This window comes from Zeus faber (genome assembly GCF_960531495.2).
Source record: "Zeus faber genome assembly, chromosome: 18".
Classification (NCBI taxonomy): Eukaryota; Metazoa; Chordata; class Actinopteri; order Zeiformes; family Zeidae; genus Zeus; species Zeus faber.
This window is the reverse complement of record NC_137210.1, coordinates 17,268,951-17,289,569: the sequence shown is the minus strand read 5'-3', so window position 1 is coordinate 17,289,569 and position 20,619 is coordinate 17,268,951. Positions and strand designations below refer to the sequence as shown.

The window sequence follows — 20,619 nt, the reverse complement described above, 5'->3', positions numbered from 1 at the left end:
TTTTCATCGTCGTTTTAGATCATTACGATCAGGCCTATCATTTCCCACAATGCAATGCCGTTTGGGGTGTTTTGTTCCTGTCGTTTTGCGCCACCTTGTGCTACATATTAATATTACGTCATTATGGGGTTTTTTTTTTTTATGGAGACGTGCGTTGATTCGGCATCGACGACTGAAGTTGTCTTTTTATTTGACATGTCGATATCATCAGTATGATAGGTTGTGGGTTGTTTTTTTTTTAAACTGCAAAGGCGGGTGCTTCTGTCCGCCCTCTCCTCCACACGGTGCAGTGGTTTGCAGCAGCTGTTTCATCCATTCATACGGAGGAGGGGAGGCCACAGAGCCGAGGAGCGCGCCTCACTCGGCATCTCCAGAACAACTACAGGGAATGCCACGCCTTTCCTATTTTTATACCATCCGTGGGCGAGTACGCCCATCTTTTTCTTTTATTAATTCCCTCCTTCGCTCCGCATGAGTCAATTTGTTGGTGCTAAATCTGATCTGTGTTGCATTAACCCAGTTAATCGTGTATTTAAATGGAAAGCCATTGATTGATTTTTCTGAGAATATTATTTTCGGTGGTCTGACGTGTTATTGTCAATTTAAAATGGCAAACCCATTTTCAGGCCTTTTTTCATGTCTAAAATGAGCTATCCCAACCCCGAACCCAAAATCATAAACCGTACCTTATCCAACCCTTACCTCAACCGAACCCGATCCGGAACCTAACCTAACCCCGACGCCCAAGAAAAATCAAGTGAAGGAAGTTTATTAAAATGAAAGAAAATGAAATTGGTTGAAACCTATCTTATTGATTATTATATTGTAATTTGTTGTTTTATTATGTTTATTGAAATGTGTATTGTTTATGTCATGGATATACTTAAGTCATCATAACAGTACAGTCCTTATCTATTCTCAGGGAGCGTGTCTTGTCATGGTGTGTGTTTGAGTGTTTGTCCTGTTTATGTCGTGTTGTGATATCATGTGGTTGTTGTTGTTGTGTCTTGCATTGTCACACTGTAAGGCCTGGATGTGGAACCCGGGAACTAAAGCTACTGTAATGCAGGAGCAAATGGGGATCCGTATAAACGAACAAACAAACAAACAACAACAACATCCATGTGTCCGTGCATGTTATGAGTTTAATATTTCACACGTCTCAAAAGACTGAATTTTATATCTGCTATGATGTCGGACTCTAACTAAGAACTACGACTTGAACCGTGTTTTCTTATAGATTTGAAAAAAACAATATATATATATATATATATATATATATATATATATATATATATATATATATATATATATATATATATAGAAGCAAACTTTTCAATATCACAGCAAAACAAAATGAATAAAGAGAGAGAAAAAATAATAAAATAAAAAATATATTAAATATAAATATAAACGGAAAACAAAATGGTACAGCATGTCCTCCTCAAATTCGAAAAGATGTATGTACATGCTGTACAGCCATGCATGCGTCGGTAAAACAAAAGGACAGCAGAACATTTTTAAATCTAAGAAAAAAAGAAAAAATTACGCTTCTTGCCGACGTCTAGCTGATTGGAGCCCCGGTTGTGACCAGGTCATAGTAAGTTCCCTTCTTGGACATGAGCTTTTTGTGGGTGCCCTTTTCTATCACCGCGCCCTGAGACATCACTGCGATGGCGTCGGCCGCCTGGATGGTGGACAGTCTGTGAGCGATGACGATGCAGGTCCGTCCTTTCCTGGCCTTGTCCAGAGCCAGCTGGACGGTCTGTGGAACAAACAATTGTTAGGAACCATAGTCGACGCGACTGTCACTCTCATGTGGTTTAAGTTGTTCTTTAAATGTCTGATATAAATTCATTTAAGTCTTTCCGACTGCTGTGTCAGTTGGGTGGTCTGAAAGGTCCCGAGAGAGGGCTGGAAACAACGTGATGTTTAAATGTCTAAAATGGCATTTTACCAGTTCCCCTCTGGATTGCATCCAACCATCATTTGAGTAAAGTCGTGCACAGACGCTGCCTAGCCTGAGTGAAACCCACCACACCAGACTGTTTACCTCAGAGTAAGAGACTTTGTCTTTGTCTCTTTGAAAGAAAAAAAACTCATTCATAAATTGGTCAAACTTTGTGGAATTATGTAAAATTTCTGAAACTGGGAACATATGGGATCCCACCAATTTAAGTTACTTGCAGGAATACTTACATACATACTTACATTACATCATAGTTATAAGCAGACATGAAGAATGGACACTGGGTACCTTTTCACTCTCTGTGTCCAGGGCAGAGGTGGCCTCGTCTAGGAGGAGGATCTTTGGGTTCCTGACGATGGCCCTGGCGATGGCAATGCGTTGCTTCTGTCCCCTGGACAGCTGGGAGCCCTGCGCACCCACCTGAGTCTCATATTTCTGCCGGTTGTAAATTTTTAGGGAGTGGAATGTCAGATAGTCAGTTTTGTATTTGTTTTCTATTATCGTACCCCTGGCTGTAAAAGCAACTCTGTTTACTGTCGTTAGAATCTTCATTGACAACTCACGTCTGGAAGAGTCATCACAAAGTCATGGAGATAAGCTTTCTTGGCGGCTCCCACCAGCTCCTCCATGCTAACGGTGCGGGTGTTATCCCCGTACCGTATATTCTCGGCGATGCTGCAGTCGAACAGAACAGGCTCCTGAGACACAATGCCGATCTGAGCCCTTAGAAAGGGCACGTTCACTCGATGGGATGGGCGGCCGTCGATCAGCTGCAGATTAAAGACGGCATTAATATTTATTTTTCTTTTCTTTTCTAAATGCCTTTAAAACCTCGTATTAGTCAACGGACCACTTTTCCGTGATCGGGGTCGTAGAATCTCTCCAGCAGCTGAACGCTGGTGCTCTTCCCACAGCCGCTGCTGCCCACAAAGGCCAACGTCTGACCGGGTTTAACAGAGACCATCAGCCCGTTCAGCACCTGGACGTCTGGTCGCGTCGGATACGTGAATTTACAGTTGAGGAACTCGACCTCACCTCTGAAGTCATCCTGAGGTGGAGGACTACAGTTAAGCACAGCGGGGGAAGCAGATGCTGCGCCCACCTATTTTTTCCATGTTTAAATCACATTTACCCAGTGCTGAGGGTCACCTACCCATTTTTCCCCGTCCGCGTGGCTCATGCTGATATTAGGAATCCGGTCTAACAATTTGAAAATCTGGGCGGCAGCTGTCTTGGCTTTGGCGTAGTCCGGGGTGAAGGAGGAAGCTCTGCCCAGAGCCGTGCCGCTGATAACTATGGCAGAAATCACCCTGGAGAAACAAAAAGCTCAGTTGATTCGTTGGTTGTGATTTTTTTCCGGATAATACATTTTGCATTCAAAATAAAAGACTACAACCAAACCAACCTGAAAACCACCAAGTAATGCAGGCCTTCAGAACTGACCAGATAGCCGCCATATCTGAAGGAAGCTGCATACGCCATGAAAATAACGCACTGGGAGAAGCTGAAACAGAGGCCGTAGATGTTGGCCTTCCTCTTGGCAGATTTGAAGGGGGTCTCCAGCTGCCGTTCATAGGATTCTACAAAAGCGCTCTCCTTGGACAAGCCAGCGATCGTCCTGATGTTGCTGAGAGCTTCGCTCGAAACCTGCGCAAGAGACAAGGAGCGATAGCGCTCTCAAATAAATGATTCCCCCAGGGTGTGGCCAAATGTGGATTACTTCACTGAAAACAAAGTCTGCTCACCTGGCCCGCCGCCTCCATGGCCTCCTTGTCTTCATTTGCAAAACCTGTCAGCATTTTGGCTTGAAAGACCCCCGACAGCCCAATGAGCGGCAGGAAGCACATAATCACTAAAGTTAACTTCCAGCTGAAGTAGAAGGCGATAATAAACGATGCCCCGATGCTGGTCAAAGAGTTGACAATCATTCCGATCTGAGATCCCGTCGCCTAAGGACATAATACATCCACGTTTTGTCCGCAAGTCTCAAAAGCTTTGTTTTGTTGTTTTTGTTGGTTTATTTTTGTTTTAAAATGTTCTTTTCTAACTTTGTGAAAAAGTTTATACAAAGCCTCTGCAACTCACGCCTTGCACCATGGCGGCGTCGGTGGCCAGTCTGGTGGTCAGAGCCCCGGGACTGTTTCGGGGGTCGTCAAACCAGCCCACCTCCTGGTTCAGCATGGCCTGGAAACCCACTTTTCTCAGGCGGCGGGTGAGCAGCTCCCCAGACTTAGCGAAGGCGTAGCCCTTGGAACACACACACTGGGTTAATATTTCACCGATACCTAGTTTGCATCTCATGTTTTGGGTATAATATTGACACGTAGTACCTAGTGTTTATTGCATGATGTACATAGAAAATACAAACCTGCAGAAACTGAGAGAAGAAACTGGTCACGGCTACAATGCAAAAGAGAACGCATATTCCATTGATCTGCTCCATCTGTTTGTTCAAGTCACGGATAGCAAAAGTCTGAAAAAAAATGTCTATGTTTAGTTTCAGTGAATGAAAGAAATAATCTTCCTGCAGATTCCCTTCAAGGAAGGCGTTCCATCTTTTTTTTCTTGAGGTTGCACCGCTTCGTCACACCCCAATAGAGATTTGTATCAGGGAAAAAACAGGTATAATGACAGCGGAGTGGCGCGGGGGCCAGCAGTGCTACTCAGTTGAAACACAACCTGCTGAATTGTACTGGTTTACCGGGGCACGAATAAATGATCCATGGAAGGTGTATAATCACATCCTCACCCCAAGGATCTGGCTGAAGAGCACAGCGTAGATGGGGTTGACGGAGCCGTTGATCCCGGCTCCCAGGGAGCCGAGCAGCATGTAGGGCCACTCCGGTCTGTTGTACTTCAGGATTCGGGCGACCGGAGCTGGCTCTACGTGTTCCTCTGGATTCTCCGTATGTTTCTGTCCAGATGTACGTGATAATTTAGTGTATTGCCCCAGGAATGTATGAAATGTGTAGGGTGCAGACCTAAATACCTCATCCGCGGCCAGCTCAATGTCGGAGTGGATTTTGAAACTGCCAGATATCGCGTCAGGTACGGAATCATTTGAAAGCTGGGTCTGAGATCGCTGGCGAAAAGATCGTCTAGAAGCAGCAATAGCTACATTATTTTCATACTTTTCATGTTGTCCTACTGTAAGGTATACAGTGTTGATTGATGCAAAATGTACCTGAAACTGGATCCGTAACTCCCACTGAAACTCCTCGACTTTGAATGAAATATCTCTTCAATGGTTTCTCTGTCTGTAAATGAGACAAAATTGAGTATGCTGCGATAGGACCATCCCTCCCAAGTCGTCAGAACGCTCCCCACCGTTTTGTGCCTCAGATGCGTCCCTGTCCTGATGCTGAAGCGTGACCAGGGTGAAGTAGACGCCCTGCTTTTTGAGAAGCTCGTCGTGCGTTCCCCTCTCCACGGCCTGTCCTCGCTCAAACCCGACGATGACGTCGGCGTTGCGGACCGTGGAGAGACGGTGGGCGATGGAAACGGTCGTTCTTCCCGATCGCACCTGTGGGTGGGGTCAGCGGGGTCAGAGGCGGTTGTGGGTTCATGTTCGGCAGACCGAGCGGGTGATTGCGAGGGTCCCACCTTATCAAGTGCCCTCTGGACGACGGCCTCGCTCTCGTTGTCCAGAGCCGAGGTGGCCATGTCCAACAGCAGGATTCTCGGGTTACGGACCAAAGCTCGGGCGATAGCGATCCTCTGCTTCTGCCCTCCGCTCATTTGGCTGCCCCCTTCTCCGACCAAGGTGTCAAATTTCTAAAATATCGAACGACAACATTACCTCAACCGTGCCGTAGATAGAATTCTAGCATCTAGCATTTTTCCTTTCAACTGTTTCATCCTCCATTGGGCACGCCGTAGCTACCTGGGGCAGGTCCATAATGAAGTCATAGGCATTGGCCTCTTTCGTGGCGTGTACGAGGTCTTCCATTGTGACCCCCGGTCGGCCGTAGCGGATGTTTTCGGCGATGGTCGTGGCGAAAAGCACCGGCTCCTGCTCCACGATCCCGATGAGAGAGCGCAGCCACCGGATGTTCAAACCGCGGATGTCGTGGCCGTCCAAAGTCACCTGGGAAAGAAACGATCGTGAATTACGCGAAAGACTCCCATGGGAACGGCGTTGTGTCTCCGCTGTTGTTTCGGTCGTCACCATTCCTTCCTTGGGGTCATAAAACCTCTGGATCAGCTGGACCGTCGTGCTCTTTCCAGACCCGCTCGGGCCGACGAAGGCGGTGGTTTCTCCCGCTCTGACCTGCGTGCTCAGCTTATCTAAAATCTGAAAGCAGAGGATGCTGTCTGTGAGACTTAAAGGTTCTCCTTCAGTCGAAGCACGTCAAAGACAAGATAAGTGCACAGGGTAACCTTCACTCCGGGCCGAGACGGGTAGTGGAAGGTGACGTTTTGGAATCCAATGTCCCCGACGACCTTGTCTAATTTATGACCCTCCTCTGAGAAACAGTCGATCTCGGGTTCCTGAAAGGACAATCAGCGAAGTGAACCGATGTATTGATCCAAAATCTCTCATCGTGCACGTACTCCACTCAAGTCTCAAGGTGACATTCTGGTTTTACCCGATCGATGGTGTTAAAGATTGTCTCCGCCGCGGCACGTCCGGAAGCAAAAGCTTCCAGACAGGGCGAGGCTTGGCCCAGGTTGATGGCCGCCATTAGCACTCCAAAAAATACCTGGAGAGAGAAAATCGCCGGGCACATAATTATCTGGGAGGTTTGAAAGCATCGAGAGTAGAATGTGTTGTAGTTGTGTCTCTTGCATACCTGGATGAGACTGCCTGGCGAGAGCTCCTTCGTTTCGATGACCTGTTTGGAACCGTACCAGAAGGCCAGAGCGTAGCAGAGGAAGATGATGCACCACATGTAGCCCTGGAACACTCCGATGATCATGCCTTTTTTCACTCCCCAGTTCTGAGCCACCGTCAGGTTCCTGTCGTACCTGTCAAGGGTGCCACCGTAGATTCTGTCACGCATCTCCCAAGCGACTTGGTCGGCTGTTTGTCAGGCTCCATGTCATTTGACGAAAACAAAATAATACCTCTCAACCTCTTTTTCCTCCCCTCCGAATGCCGCCACCGTTCTGATGGAGGATAAGACCTCGTCGGCCACTGCTCCGGCTTTAGCGTACGCCTGCAGCTCCCGTCCCGTCAGTCTGGCCACGGCCTTCAACGGCAAGAGCCACGAAATATGATATTATTAGAATATTATTTATACAGTACTTAATTCCACCTCCAGAATCGTCCAGTGTTATTTGTGGGTGTCTTGTTTCTCACCATGGCCATCAGAGCGGCAGCCAGGCCGATCAGTGGGCTCACCGCGATGACCACCAACGTCAACTTCCACCCACCGAGGAAGCCCACCATGAAGCCAAAGACAAACGTGGAGATCCTCTCAATGAAGATTGAAACCTGGTCGGCGATGGCGTTGTTGATCTTGTTGATGTCACTAAGGAGGGAAAGGACGCGCAATGTTTTCTACACTTCTGTCTCCTGTGGTATTTCTGTATGTCTTTAATGTGCAGTAGAGATGAAACTCACTCAGATATCCTTGTGTTTAATTCGCCAACTGAGTTGCAGTCAAACCAACCGATTTCCATTCTCATGACCTTTCTAAAGTAGGTCTTCCTGATCCTCTGGACTTGACTGGCAGCAGCCGACACCCAGAGGGCGATCTGCATGGACATAAGTCAGCATAATACATGCCGTCCTAACTCATCGTTTGTATATATTGATATTTGTTTGTATTGCATTGATAATTTTACTTTACTTGGAGGAAATACTTACTTGAAAGTAACTAAGAATCAGGACACCTAGTCCAATTCCAATATAGTAAAGCGCAAATGTTGTCATCTGCGCTTCAATATTTACCCTGTGAAAAACAATGCATCAAGGAATAGATTTGGAATTCAGCAAAAACAATTTCCTTTCATTCCAATTGATTGCTGCCGTGAACCAGAAAAAATCCCAACTCACCCACAGTGGATAGTTATATTTCCAGCATCATGCATCGATCCATTGACCCAGTATATGGTGTTGTTGATGCAGGTTTTATTGGGGTCTTTTAGTGCCTGGATCTCCAGCTCATAAGCCACAAAGGTGTCGGTCATCATGCCATACACCAGGAGCATCAAAGGGGTGGCCGCACCGTGCACCAGGGCACACAAGCCCCCCACCACCATCATCACACAGTTTCTCCAGGTTGCAAAGCGGAACTAGAGTGAAGAGAACCAGAAATATTTGTTCTTCTTCTGACATTCACTATTCTTATCAGACCACATTAGGAACAGCAATCAAATAATAATAATAATAATGATAATAATAATAATAATAATAATAATAATAATAATAATAATAATAATAATAATTAAAAATAATAATTATTATTATAATTATTGTTATGGCTGCCATTAGTACTTCAGTACTCCAGTACAATAATAAAAATAATAATAATAATTATTATGCCAGGGAGAAGGCCTCCTTCTCCCTGGCAACGTTTTCCAGCTCCTCCTGGGGGACCCCGAGGCATTCCCAGGCCAGCTGGGATATGTCATCCCTCCAGCGTGTTCTGGGTATACCCCGTGGTCTCCTACCAGTTGGACGTGCCTGGAAAACCTCAAAAGGAAGGCGCCCAGGTGGCATCCTGATCAGATGCGCGAACCACCTCAACTGGCTCCTTTCAACGTGAAGGAGCAGCGGCTCTACCCGGAGCTCCCTCTGGATGTCTGAGCTCCTTACCCTATCTCTAAGGCTGGGCCCAGCCACCGTGCGGAGGAAACTCATTTCGGGCCGCTTGTATTCGCGATCTCGTTCTTTCGGTCACTACCCAAAGCTCATGACCATAGGTGAGGGTTGGGACGTAGATGGACTGGTAAATTGAGAGCTTTGCCTTCCGGCTCAGCTCCCTCTTCACCACAACGATCTGGTACAACGCCCGCATCACTGCTGACACCGCACTGATCCGCCTGTCCATCTCACGCTCCATTTTCCCCTCACTCGTGAACAAGATCCCTTCACTTGGGGTAGCAACTCGCTCCCAACCCGGAGGGAGCAATCCACCGTTTTCCGGCAGAGAACCATGGCCTCAGACTTGGAAGTGCTGACTCTCATCCCGACCGCTTCACATTCCGCTGTAAACCGCCTCAGTGCGTGCTGGAGGTCATGGTCTGATGAAGCCAACAAAACCACATCATCTGCAAAAAGCAGAGATGCAATTCTGAGGGTCCCAAACTGGACACTCTCCTCACCTTGGTTGCGCCTTGAGATCCTGTCCATGAATATCACAAACAGAATCTGGGACAAGGGGCAACACCCACTGAGAACGTGTTTGACTTTGTGCCGAGAATACGAACACAGCTTTCACTTTGGTTGTACAAGGCCAGGATGGCTCGTACCAACGGCCCCGGTACCCCATACTCCCTCAGTACCCCCCACAGGATCTTCCAAGGGACACGGTTGAAAGCCTTCTCCGGGTCCTCAAAACACATGTAAACTGGATCAGCAAACTCCCACAACCCCCCCAGCAACCCTGCAAGGGTAAAGAGCTGGTCCACTGTTCCACCTCCAGGACGGAATCCGCATTGCTCCTCCTAAATCTGAGATTCCACAATCGGCCAGAGCCACCTTTCCAGCACCCTGGAGTAAACTTTCCCCGGGAGGCTGAGTAGTGTGATACCCCGATAATTGCAGCACACCCTCCGGTCCCCCTTTTTAAAAATGGGAACCACCACCCCAGTCTGCCACTCCACAGGTAGTGTACCCGACATCTACGCGACACTGAAGAGGCATGTCAACCAAGACAGCCCAACAATGTCCAGAGCCTTCAGCATCTCATGGCAAATCTCATCCACCCCGAGGAGCTTTTGAACTGCCTCAGAGACCTCTGCCAGGCATATGGACGAGACTTCCCCCGAGTCTTTAGACTCTGCCTCTTCCCCTGAGGACGTATTGGTCGGGTTCAGAAGTTCCTCAAAGGGCTCTTTCCACCGCCCGACAATATCCCCAGTCCGGGTCAGCAGTTCTTCTCACCAGCTGAACACAGCCTGAGCCAAGCCCTGCTTTCCCTTTGTGAGTCGCTGAACAGTTTGCCAGAACTTCCTTGAGGCCAACCGAAAGTCCTTCTCCACAGCCTCCCCGAACTCCCCCCACACCCGGATTTTTGCTTCAGTGACTGCCAAAGCTGCAGCCCTTCTAGCCTGCCAGTACCTGTCTGCTGCCTTGGGAGACCCCTGGGCCAGCCAAGCCCGAAAGGCCTCCTTCTTCAGCTTGACAGCTTCCTTCACCGCTGGTGTACACCAATGGGTTCCTGGGTTACCGCCACAACAGGCACCGACTGCCTTTCGACCACAGCTCCTAGCAGCCGCCTCTGCAATGGAGGTTTATGAACATGACCCACTTGGAGTCCATGTCCCCAACCTCCGCCGGAAAGCGCAAACAATTCTTCCGGAGGTGGGAGTTGAAGACCTCGCGGACAGGGGCATCCACCAGGCGTTCTCAGTTCACCCTCACTACACGTTTGGGTTTACCAGGTCTGTCTGGCAGCCTCCCCCACCATCTGATCCAACTCAACACCAGGTGGTGATTAGTTGACAGCTCTGCTCCTCTCTTCAGCACAATTTCTAGTGTCTAAGACATACGGACGCAGATCTGATGACACGACCACAAAGTCCATCATAGACCTTTGACCTAAGGTGGTTTGGTACCACGTACACTTATGAGCCACCCTATGCTCGAACATGGTGTTCGTTATGGCCACTAGCACAGATGTCCAATAACAAAGCACCACTCCGATTCAGATCAGGCAGGCCGCTCCTCCCAATCACCCCCTTCCAGGTTTCTCCATTGTTGCCCACGTGAGCGTTGAAGTCTCCCAGTAGAACTATAGAGTCCCTAGGCGGGGCCCCTTCCAGGATGCCACCCAGAGACTCCAAGAAGGCCGAATACTCTGAATTGGTGTTTGGTGCATAAGCACATACAGTCAGACAGTCAGAGCTTTCCCCTTAGCAACTTGTAGTCGCATAGAGCAACCTTCTCGTTCACTGGGGAGAACTCCAACACAGCGGCACTCAGCCAGGGGCTTGTGACTATCCCCACACCCGCCCGGCGCCTCTCACTCTGGGCAACTCCGGAAAAGGAGAGAGTCCAGCCCCTCTCCAGGAGTCTGGTACCAGAGCCAGTGCTGTCCATAGAGATGAACCCAACTATATCTAGTTGGTACCGCTCCACCTCCCGCACCAGCTCCGGCTCCTTCCACACCAGAGAGGTGACATTCCACAACCCTAGAACTAGTCTGCGATGCCGAGGATCAGCAGGCCCAGGCCCCCGCCTTTGCCCGCCGCCCGGCTGGCATTGCACCCAACCCCAACGCCTATCCCTGCAGGTAGTGGGCCCACAGGGTGGCAGCTCCATGATGTTTCTTCAGGCTATGCCCGGCCGAGCCCCATGGGTCAAGGCCCGGCCACCAGACGCTCGCCAGCAAGCTACCCTCCCAGGTCTGGCTCCAGGAGGGGGCCCCGGTTTCCCTATTCCAGGTGAGGTACCATATTGCCTTTGGTGCTTTTTCATTGGGGTCCTTTGAATCGCTCTTTGTCTGGTCCCTCCCCTGAGACCACTCTTCATTGGGAGACCCTAGCAGGGGCTAATGCCCCAGACAACACAGCTCCCAGGGTCACAGCAACACTCAAACCCTTCCACCACGGTAAGGTGGCGATTCTTCGTGGGGCTTATTATGAATATTATTATTATTATTATTATTATTATTATTATTATTATTATTATTATTATTATATTTGTTTTTTTACCAGCTGGAAGAATCCAATGCTCAATGTGTTCTTATTCTTCCTGTAAAGGTAAGAGACAAAAAAAACCTCATGATCATCCTCAATGTGTCAAACATGTGGGAGAAGTAATGGGAGTGGCAGTAATTGCGTCAGTGATAACTTACCCTTTGTCATTCTCTGTTTAAAAAATTGAAGAAACAAAATAACAAAGTGAAACTTGAAATTAAAATCTTAATATAATTGTAATTTCTCGACAGTATACATATATATATATATAAAGAGAGGTATTCACCTTCTGGGAGTCTTTCAAGAGTGAAGGATGTTTTCATGTTCGATGCTGCTGTGATCAATCCAGATCAATCCAGACTGGGAAATAATGGGTAAGAGTTACAAATAATATACAAAAAGGACTGAATACAGTTTTCCCATTCATACATTTGTTACATAGAATAATTAAACTCTACAATATTAAATTCACCATCCCATTATAGTAAATATAAGTCATCTAGTTGAGAAATTATCTTTCTATGTTTACTATTAAATGTACAATGTACATTAATGTACAAAAAGCATTCATTACCTGATAGATGCACATACAGTATATTCAAAAGCAAAGATTCATTTCATTAAATTTTATGGGATGGAAATCAGTTGCATACTGTACCAGTTCCACGCACTTCTCTTCGAATGTCTGAACTCCAACACCTTGGGGATCCACAAACAACACTTATGGGAGGAATTTTCTTGAGTAACCTATAGCTCTCTCCCATTATCTTGGTCTCCAAAACACTGATAAGGACTGTATCGGCCTAATGACCTCAGCTGAAACAGTGATTGTGAGTCATTCATTCAACCAGGTTAAGGATGAGCCTAATAGATATATTATCTGTAACTTCTCAAAGAAACAAATCTGGAATTTGGATGTAATCAAACACAAAAAAGAATTTGTGTATCAGTGTGTATCAGTGTGTACACCCTGATGTCAAATCCATATTTAAAATAGCAGAATTTGTAAACGTTTTGTTTCAAGTTATTGACAAAAACAGTTTTTTATGATTATTCTTGCACAATATTATAAATAATTGTAGATCATTGGCTGCTGGATTATATACAATGTTAGAGAATAACACAAAGACATACTGACACAAAATCATGATCAGGTTGTTATGGAATAATCCCTCCAAATGGATATGATTCATAAGAAAGGCAACATTACTGTACAGCAAGAAATGATGTTTTGGGACGGGAAACTGTGATTCACCATAGTACCTCTTATATGTCAGCAGTCCTTGAATCATATCAGGCTGGACAACTGAAACAGTAATTGCCTAATCAATAATGGGGTTATTGACACAACAGAGGATGTTGATGGGTCATTGTCCGCTAGGACATAGTAGTTGCCCTGGATTAGGAATGTCCTCTATCTTTACAACTGGTTATTAATCTGCACATGGAACTGATAATACCATAGTGTGTGTCGGGTGGGGGGGACTTCAGACACTGATAGAATCAGAAGATTCTATTTTTCCCAGGGAACAGTTCTACATTGTCAAAAGCACTATGGCAATGTAACAGTAAATAATAATAATAATAATAATAATAATAATAATAATAATAATAATAATAGTAATAATAATAATAATAATTACAATTAAAGAAGAATAATAATAATAATAATACATATAATTCATATAATACATATAATAATAATATCTTTATTTGAATAGCATCTCTCAAAGACCATACAGTCATAAAATGCTTTACATACGGAAGAAACACAAACAATAAAAATGCACATAGATCATAAAAACAGTTCTAATAAAATAATCTGTCTATCTGTCTGGCTGTCACAAAATACATGAAAACGCAAGGCCATATATTGCACATTAGATGCTGGTAGTCATTTATGTTCTTTTATTTGTTTGAATAATTTAATCTATCTATCTATCCGTCTATCTGTCTGTCTATCTATCGGTCTGTCTGTCTGTCTGTCTGTCTGTCTGTCTGTCTGTCTGTCTGTCTGTCTGTCTGTCTATCTAAAGCTCCTTTTTATAACAATCACCATTTGAAGGAATATAAACTGATGAAAGCTTTTCCTTAACCTGTCAATGAGTACAACAATAAGTACAACAACCACTTCTGCAACGTGTGCATGTTCTCCTGGCTCTTCATGAAGGTGATAACTTTCAACCCTTCGACCTCCGCAGCTCAAACTCCTGGAGAGCCACTTCCAGAGTGTAACCGATGCCCAACCTGGATATTCATGTCAGCAGCCCAGAGCAAACATTCCTTTGGGAAAACAGGCGTAAATTATCGGTTTAACTGTAAAAAAACGAACACACACTAACACACACACGCACACGCGCACACACGCACACACGCACACACACACACACACACACACACACACACACACACACACACACAGAACAATTACTCCACTATTACTTGGCTCGACTGTAGGCGGAAGGGGATTTTTTTTTTTTTTAAGATTCACAAAGGTTATGGGGGCAGGGCTGGATGGATGTTCATAGCCTGGAGACACAGATGTATTTCCAAGAAAACACACATGTAAAGGCAGCGACAAAATACCGTACTGTAATGTACTGTATTCAATGTACTGTATTCACAACACTGTACTGTATTCACTGTACTGTATTCACTGTACTGTTCTGCACTGTACTGTACAGTACTGTACAGCACTGTACTGCACTGCATTGTACTTCACTGTACTGTACTGCACCACACTGTACTATACTGTATTGTACTGTTCAGTACTGTAATACGCTGTACTGTATTCACTGTACTGTATAGTACAGTACTGCACTGCACTACATTGTACTGCAGTGTACTGTACTGCACTTTACTGTTCTGTACTGCACTGTATTGTACTGTACAGTGCTGCACTGTGCTGTCCTATTCTGCACTGTACTGCATTGTACTGCACTGTACTGTACTATACTGTACAGTTCTGCACTGTTCGGGGGCAGTAGAGCGGGTTGTCTAGTAAGTAGTAGTTCGATCCCAGGCTCCTCCTGGTAGCACGCTGATGTGTCCTTAAGCAAGACACTGTTATTCTCCCTTGTAAGTAGCTTTAGATAAAAGCGTCTGCTAAATGACTCAATGTAATGTAATGTTCTGCACTGCACTGTGCAGAAATTCACGACACTGTACAGTACTGTACTGCACTGTACTGTACCATGCTGTACTACACAGCACTGTACCATGCTGTACTGTACAGTACTATACTGTACTGTAATTCACTGCACTTCACTGCACTCTACTGTACAATGCACTGCACTGTACTGCACTGCACAGCACTGTGTTGTACACTACTGCACTGCACTGTACAGTACTGTATGTTACTGTACTACACTACTGTACTATACTGCACTTTTCTGTACTGCATTGTACTGTTCTGTACTGCACTGGACAGTACTGTGCTGTAATCAACTGCACTGTATCCAGACTGTACTGTACTGTACTACACTGCCCTTCACTTCACTGTACTGCACTGTACTATACGGCACAGCACTGTAAAGTCCTGCACCTCACTGTACTGTACAGTACTATACTGTACTGTACTGTAAAGTACTGCACTGTACTGTATTGTGCTGTACTGCACTATACTGTACAGTACTGTGCTATACTGCACTGTTCTGCACTGCAATGTACTGTACTGCACTGTACTACACTGCATTGTACTGCACTGTATCCGGACTGTATTGTACTGTACTGCCCTTCACTTCACTGTACTGCACTGTACTCACTGTACTGTACTATACAGCACTGCATTGTACTGTCCTGCACCTCACTTCATTGTACTGTACTGTAGTCCACTGCACTGTCCAGTGCTGTACTGCACGGCACTGCACTGTACAGTACTATACTATACAGCTCTGCACTCAACTGCACTGCAATTCACTGCACTGCACTGCACTGCACTGTACAGAAATTCACTGCAATGCACTCTACTGTACTGTACTGTAGAGTACTGCAATCTACTGTATTCTACTGCACTGTTCTGTACATTGTGGATGGAGCAAGCAGTTGAGTGCAGTGATATTGAAAACATGACGGGTGAAACAAAAGAGGTCTGTAAACACTGTTCAGTTACAAAGATAGATAGATAGATAGATAGATAGATAGATAGATAGATAGATAGATAAAACACCGGGAAACACTGACGTAGCAGTCGTCACCCTCGCGTGTCATCGCCCCATGGGGCCTGCAGTGCCACCCGCGACCGCCAGGTGGCACACGGCGCAATCATTCCGCGTTTCATTGCGTTGCGGATGGGGAAAACTGAACCCGCGGGCTCTCCGTAGGTCAACGAACGCGCCGAGGCACGGGAAGGGTTAACGCCAGGGCAGCGGGTGGGCGTGGTCTGAGTGGCTACACCTCGCCGTGCGCACGGCGTCGCTCGCTGAGTGAGTCCAGGTAAGCGACGCCAATTCACTTCCAGCATCGTTCTAATATGTGACATAACCCTGTAATATATGTCCCCTCGCTTCCTATTTCATAGTTTTGTAGTTGTTTCTACCTGCTGTCAAAAGTTCAGAGTTATAGTTAACGTCGTCTTGAATGGAAACTTGTAACCTGCTTTGAATGTTGTCATTAGTTCAGTTACAAAGTTACACGTGGCGTGTGTGCGTGCGTGTGTGCGCGTGTGTGCGCGTGTGTGTGTGTGTGTGCGCGCGTGTGTGTGTGTGTGTGTGTGTGTGTGGTTGTGTGTGTGTGTGTGTGTGTGTGGGGGGTTGTGTGTGTGTGTGTGTGGGGGGTTGTGTGTGTGTGTGTGTGTGTCTTTGTGTGGTTGTGTGTGTGTGTGTCTTTGTGTGGTCGTGTGTGTGTGTCTTTGTGTGGTTGTGTGTGTGTGTGTGTGTGTGTGTGTGTGTGTGTGTGTTTAGAACGATGTTCCTCTACGGATTCTTCCTGGTCCCCCTCTGGCTGATCTACCGCTGGGTGAAGGAGGCCCAGGTGGTTCCCAACAAGTCCGACAGGCACGTCTACATCACCGGCTGCGACTCCGGCTTCGGGAACCTGCTGGCCCGGCACCTGGACCGGCTTGGCTACCGGGTGGTCGCCGGGTGCTACTGCGAGAAGGGGGAGGACGATCTGCGGAAGGTCTCCTCCGACCGGCTCGCCACCCTGCAGCTGGACGTCAGCGACTCCCAAAGCGTGAGGAGAGTGGCGGCCTCCATCAAGGCCCTGGTCGGAGAGAAGGGTGGGTGTGTCTGAGGCCTGGAGGCCTAGGTCTGCGGGGCCTTAAATGTCCTCATGTTATTACTAAATAGTCTTACATTTGAACTCTTGGGGTCTGAAGTGCAACGTCAACATTTTTGTCTGATTTATCCATTTATTTCTGCCTTTTATTTAGTCAGCATTTCTGATGTTCCCGCCGGACCTCATGCTCTTCTGCAACACATACCTGTACAGAGAAATCCAAGAAAATCCCTGTACTTTTATATGTTTCAAGTTGTGTGGGGAGCAAAAGTAATGGTTAGATCCATCTACAGTTCCTACAATCACGTAGTTCATAATCTAATCTCAGCTTCCCAAAATGTGCCAGATGACTGCCATTCAAAGTATTGAATTGATCTCTATGATACCTGCAGGTACACCTGGGAAGTATTTATCCCCGGAACACTGAATATTAACCAAAGCAGAATTTCTAATCCAGTTATTGTAGTTTGAAGAGAAGGCACAGTTTTTTCGATTTTAGACAATGCAACAGAAGAACGCATGTCTAAATATTTAGATAGGTTCATACGGCTGGTTATCGATTTAAAGTTGCTAACTTGCCCTTGTATATTTGAATTGTGAGTTCGTTTTTGTTTTTTTTCCCCCTATAATGTTTAAGCAACACCCAGTTTCAAAAGCAATGTGCGTATCTTTTTGAGGATAAATAATGTGTCTCTCCCAACACGCTCCAGGCCTTTGGGCTGTGGTGAACAACGCTGGGGTGTCGGTGCCGTCGGCCCCCTGCGATTGGCTCACCATCGACGACTACAAGTCCATGCTGGCGGTCAACCTCGACGGAGTGATCGACGTAACGCTGAGCGTCCTGCCTCTCATCAAGAAGGCCAGAGGCAGGGTGGTGAACATCGCCAGCGTGTTCGGGAGAATCAGCCCGTTCGGGGGGCCCTACTGCATCTCCAAGTACGGGGTGGAATCCTTCAACGACAGCCTGCGGTGAGAGCCGTAGTAATGATCTTGTCAAAACCCGTAGAACACTCCTTATTCCGTGTGTCCTACTTCGAGGAGCTTTTATGACTTGTACTGAACGTATGTTTGTTTGATTTTTAGCCTCTGCATGTTGCCGTTTGGCGTCAAAGTCCTTTGCATAGAACCAGGATTCTTCAAGACAAACGTCACAGATTCCCAGATTTTGAAAAACAACATCCAGAAGCTTTGGGACAAGTTGCCTCAGAATGTGAAAGATGACTACGGTCAAGATTACCTGAAGTCAGGTGAGTTTGACATCTCAAGGTTATCAGGAAAAACAGCATTTTGACTTAATTTCTCAAGTATTCTTTATATCAATTTATTCAATGATCCACAAGTTATTTAATGATCCTCCTTTACTAAGTAATACAGCAAGTGGAGTTAAGATCTCAATTTCTGCTTAGACTGATGAATACTGATATTTGTCAGGGGGTTAATTATTATTATTTTCCAGCATTTGCCAAGCTGGACGACCGATTCAACTATCTGCCGGACGGAGACTTGATGAAAGTAGTCAACTGCATGGAGCACGCCATCTCCGCCGTCCACCCCCGCACCCGCTACTCACCGGGCTGGGATGCCAAGTTGCTGTGGCTGCCCCTGTCCTACATGCCCACCTGCATCTCAGACTGGTTCTTCCTTAAAGATGCAGTCAAGTTTAAACCGTCCGGTTAAAAAATGTTATTTCAGTCAGCCGTGCCTCCGTAAAGTGGTGGAGAGAGGGAGGGAAATTTATTTTTTCCTCTCTCGACAATAGGTTATTTGAAAGCATTAGATTTCGAACAAACTTTCTCTACAGAAATTTCAGTGATTTCTTTTCTTTAGAAACTGTATTTCCTGTAAACCATGAAGTTGTACTGTATATCTAAATATAATTACTTGTGATAAATATTCCATGATACGTATTGGAACACTTAATTCTCGTCTTTTTCTCTTATCGCTTATCGCAGCTTTTTAGGGAACTTTGGCACCGTGAAGACCTGTCAAATATTGCACGAAAATGATTTGATCTAAAGTCCAGATGATGTTGGATAGCAGAGACTGTCCTCAGACTTAAACAGAAGTGTTTTTATTTTCCTCTTTTCGAGGCCTGTGCAAAACCCTTCAAGAGACGTGTTTTCAAAACTACAGGAGAACCTCCAATTTTGAAAGCATTCAGCTGTTACATCAGCATACCAACAGTTCCTGTGTTGTGTAACCTGTATAGTGGCTTATTTTACCACACCTACCGTTCACACTGGTTACTATGAATAATTTCCAGATTTTCTTGTCAAACATATCCTCTCACTTTCAACGCAACGTGGTTTCTTATGTGTCGACTGGCCCCTACCTGAGTGATATTTGCTATTTCCTACCAGTATTTAAAGGGGGAAAAAGCGTTCATAAAGGCTCTCGCAAGATTTTACACTGTGATTTTAACCCAACACTTCAGAGTGGAAGTGTTGGGTTAAAATCTTGTTCTTCCCAAGGCTCTAACAATTTGAAGGGAAATGGGAGCTACAAAGTAAGCTCTAAAATGAACACAAAGTGATATATTTAATAGACTTGTAATGAATAATTATTTTTATTTAACCCGTGCTGTGGGCATGCTTGACATACAACACAAAGTACTTGAATGCCAGAGTTCATCAGCAAGAGTTCAAATTCTAAACCTGCAATGCCAATCATTATTCATTCTTTAATCATTAAGAACTGCTGCAATACCGGGAGTAAGGCTTCCCGCACCACAAGCCACAATCACGACGGCGACCAAGGGGCCCCGGAAGCCACTCAGCACCAGGGGCAAACCAGGACCCGAACACAGCCGGTAGGGGGCCTACCTGGTCACCCACCAGCACCCTACCACCCGGTTAAAATTGCAGGGTGTGGGGGCTGCGAGCCATCCAAGCATACAGTATCTAACCCGAGTCCTTTGCACCCCTCCTGCCCCGCAGGCCCTGGTCTGATGGTGTGTGGTGGAGGAATGCTCTGGTATGCAGTCACATTCTTTCTCAGTTCACATTTCCGATCTGGTCCTTCTGCTGGAGCAATCTTTATTATCTTCATCAGCAATGAATTTTGACTCTCAACTTTTCTATTTGCTTGAGCCCATTTTGGTGTCCTCTTCATGTGTTTGATTCCATTATTTTCACAGTATCACATGAACAAGTCAGATTTGAACTGCGGTTCATTGTCTGATTTGCAGGTGACAGGTAGTCCATGTCTGCTGAAAATGTACTCCAGACTGTTGATGACCTCTGTAGTTGTGGAGGTCAGCACACCGAACTCATAGTAGCTACTAGTAATCTACTACCACAAGTTTGGAGTGGAGGCTTACAGTCCTCAAAGTGTCCATTTGTGATTGCCTTGTGTATCTCCATTTGTTTATTCCTTTAAGGTTTGGAATGCTTGTTTCTGTTCTGGTCCAAAGCTGAATGGCGTGTCATTTTCGGGTCAGACATCGTAGCTGCTCTGACAGTGTTGCAAACTGTGATATGAATCTTCTACTGTACCTGATAAGTCCCAGGAAGCCTCTCACCTCTGTAGCGTTTTCTGGTTCTCTTTCGCTTCCGTTACAGCTCACTCTCTCTTCTGTTGGTCTGACACCTCTCTGTGACAGAAGTATCCCCGTGAATACGCGT

General features: G+C 46.0%; 2 protein-coding genes across 2 annotated transcripts; one reads left to right on the top strand and one right to left on the bottom strand.

The window, feature by feature from the left end:
• Positions 1-1,564: 1,564 nt before the first annotated feature.
• On the bottom strand, positions 1,565-16,046 carry abcb11a (ATP-binding cassette, sub-family B (MDR/TAP), member 11a; the record flags this gene model as incomplete). The annotated part of the gene is made up of 24 exons (XM_080018862.1): positions 1,565-1,765; positions 2,258-2,404; positions 2,533-2,739; positions 2,820-3,017; positions 3,123-3,279; positions 3,375-3,616; positions 3,715-3,918; positions 4,055-4,216; positions 4,338-4,442; positions 4,719-4,883; positions 5,307-5,492; positions 5,573-5,743; positions 5,853-6,056; positions 6,138-6,263; positions 6,350-6,460; positions 6,559-6,672; positions 6,763-6,937; positions 7,037-7,161; positions 7,272-7,443; positions 7,536-7,669; positions 7,782-7,866; positions 7,971-8,209; positions 11,795-11,834; positions 15,976-16,046. 24 exons carry the CDS (start codon positions 16,044-16,046, stop codon positions 1,565-1,567), a joined length of 3,741 nt encoding a protein of 1,246 aa, XP_079874988.1.
• A 638-nt stretch (positions 16,047-16,684) lies between these two features.
• On the top strand, positions 16,685-18,708 carry dhrs9 (dehydrogenase/reductase (SDR family) member 9; the record flags this gene model as incomplete). Its single annotated transcript, XM_080018807.1, has 4 exons — positions 16,685-16,997; positions 17,707-17,965; positions 18,080-18,243; positions 18,453-18,708. 4 exons carry the CDS (start codon positions 16,685-16,687, stop codon positions 18,671-18,673), a joined length of 957 nt encoding a protein of 318 aa, XP_079874933.1. The 3' UTR covers positions 18,674-18,708.
• Positions 18,709-20,619: the final 1,911 nt, after the last annotated feature.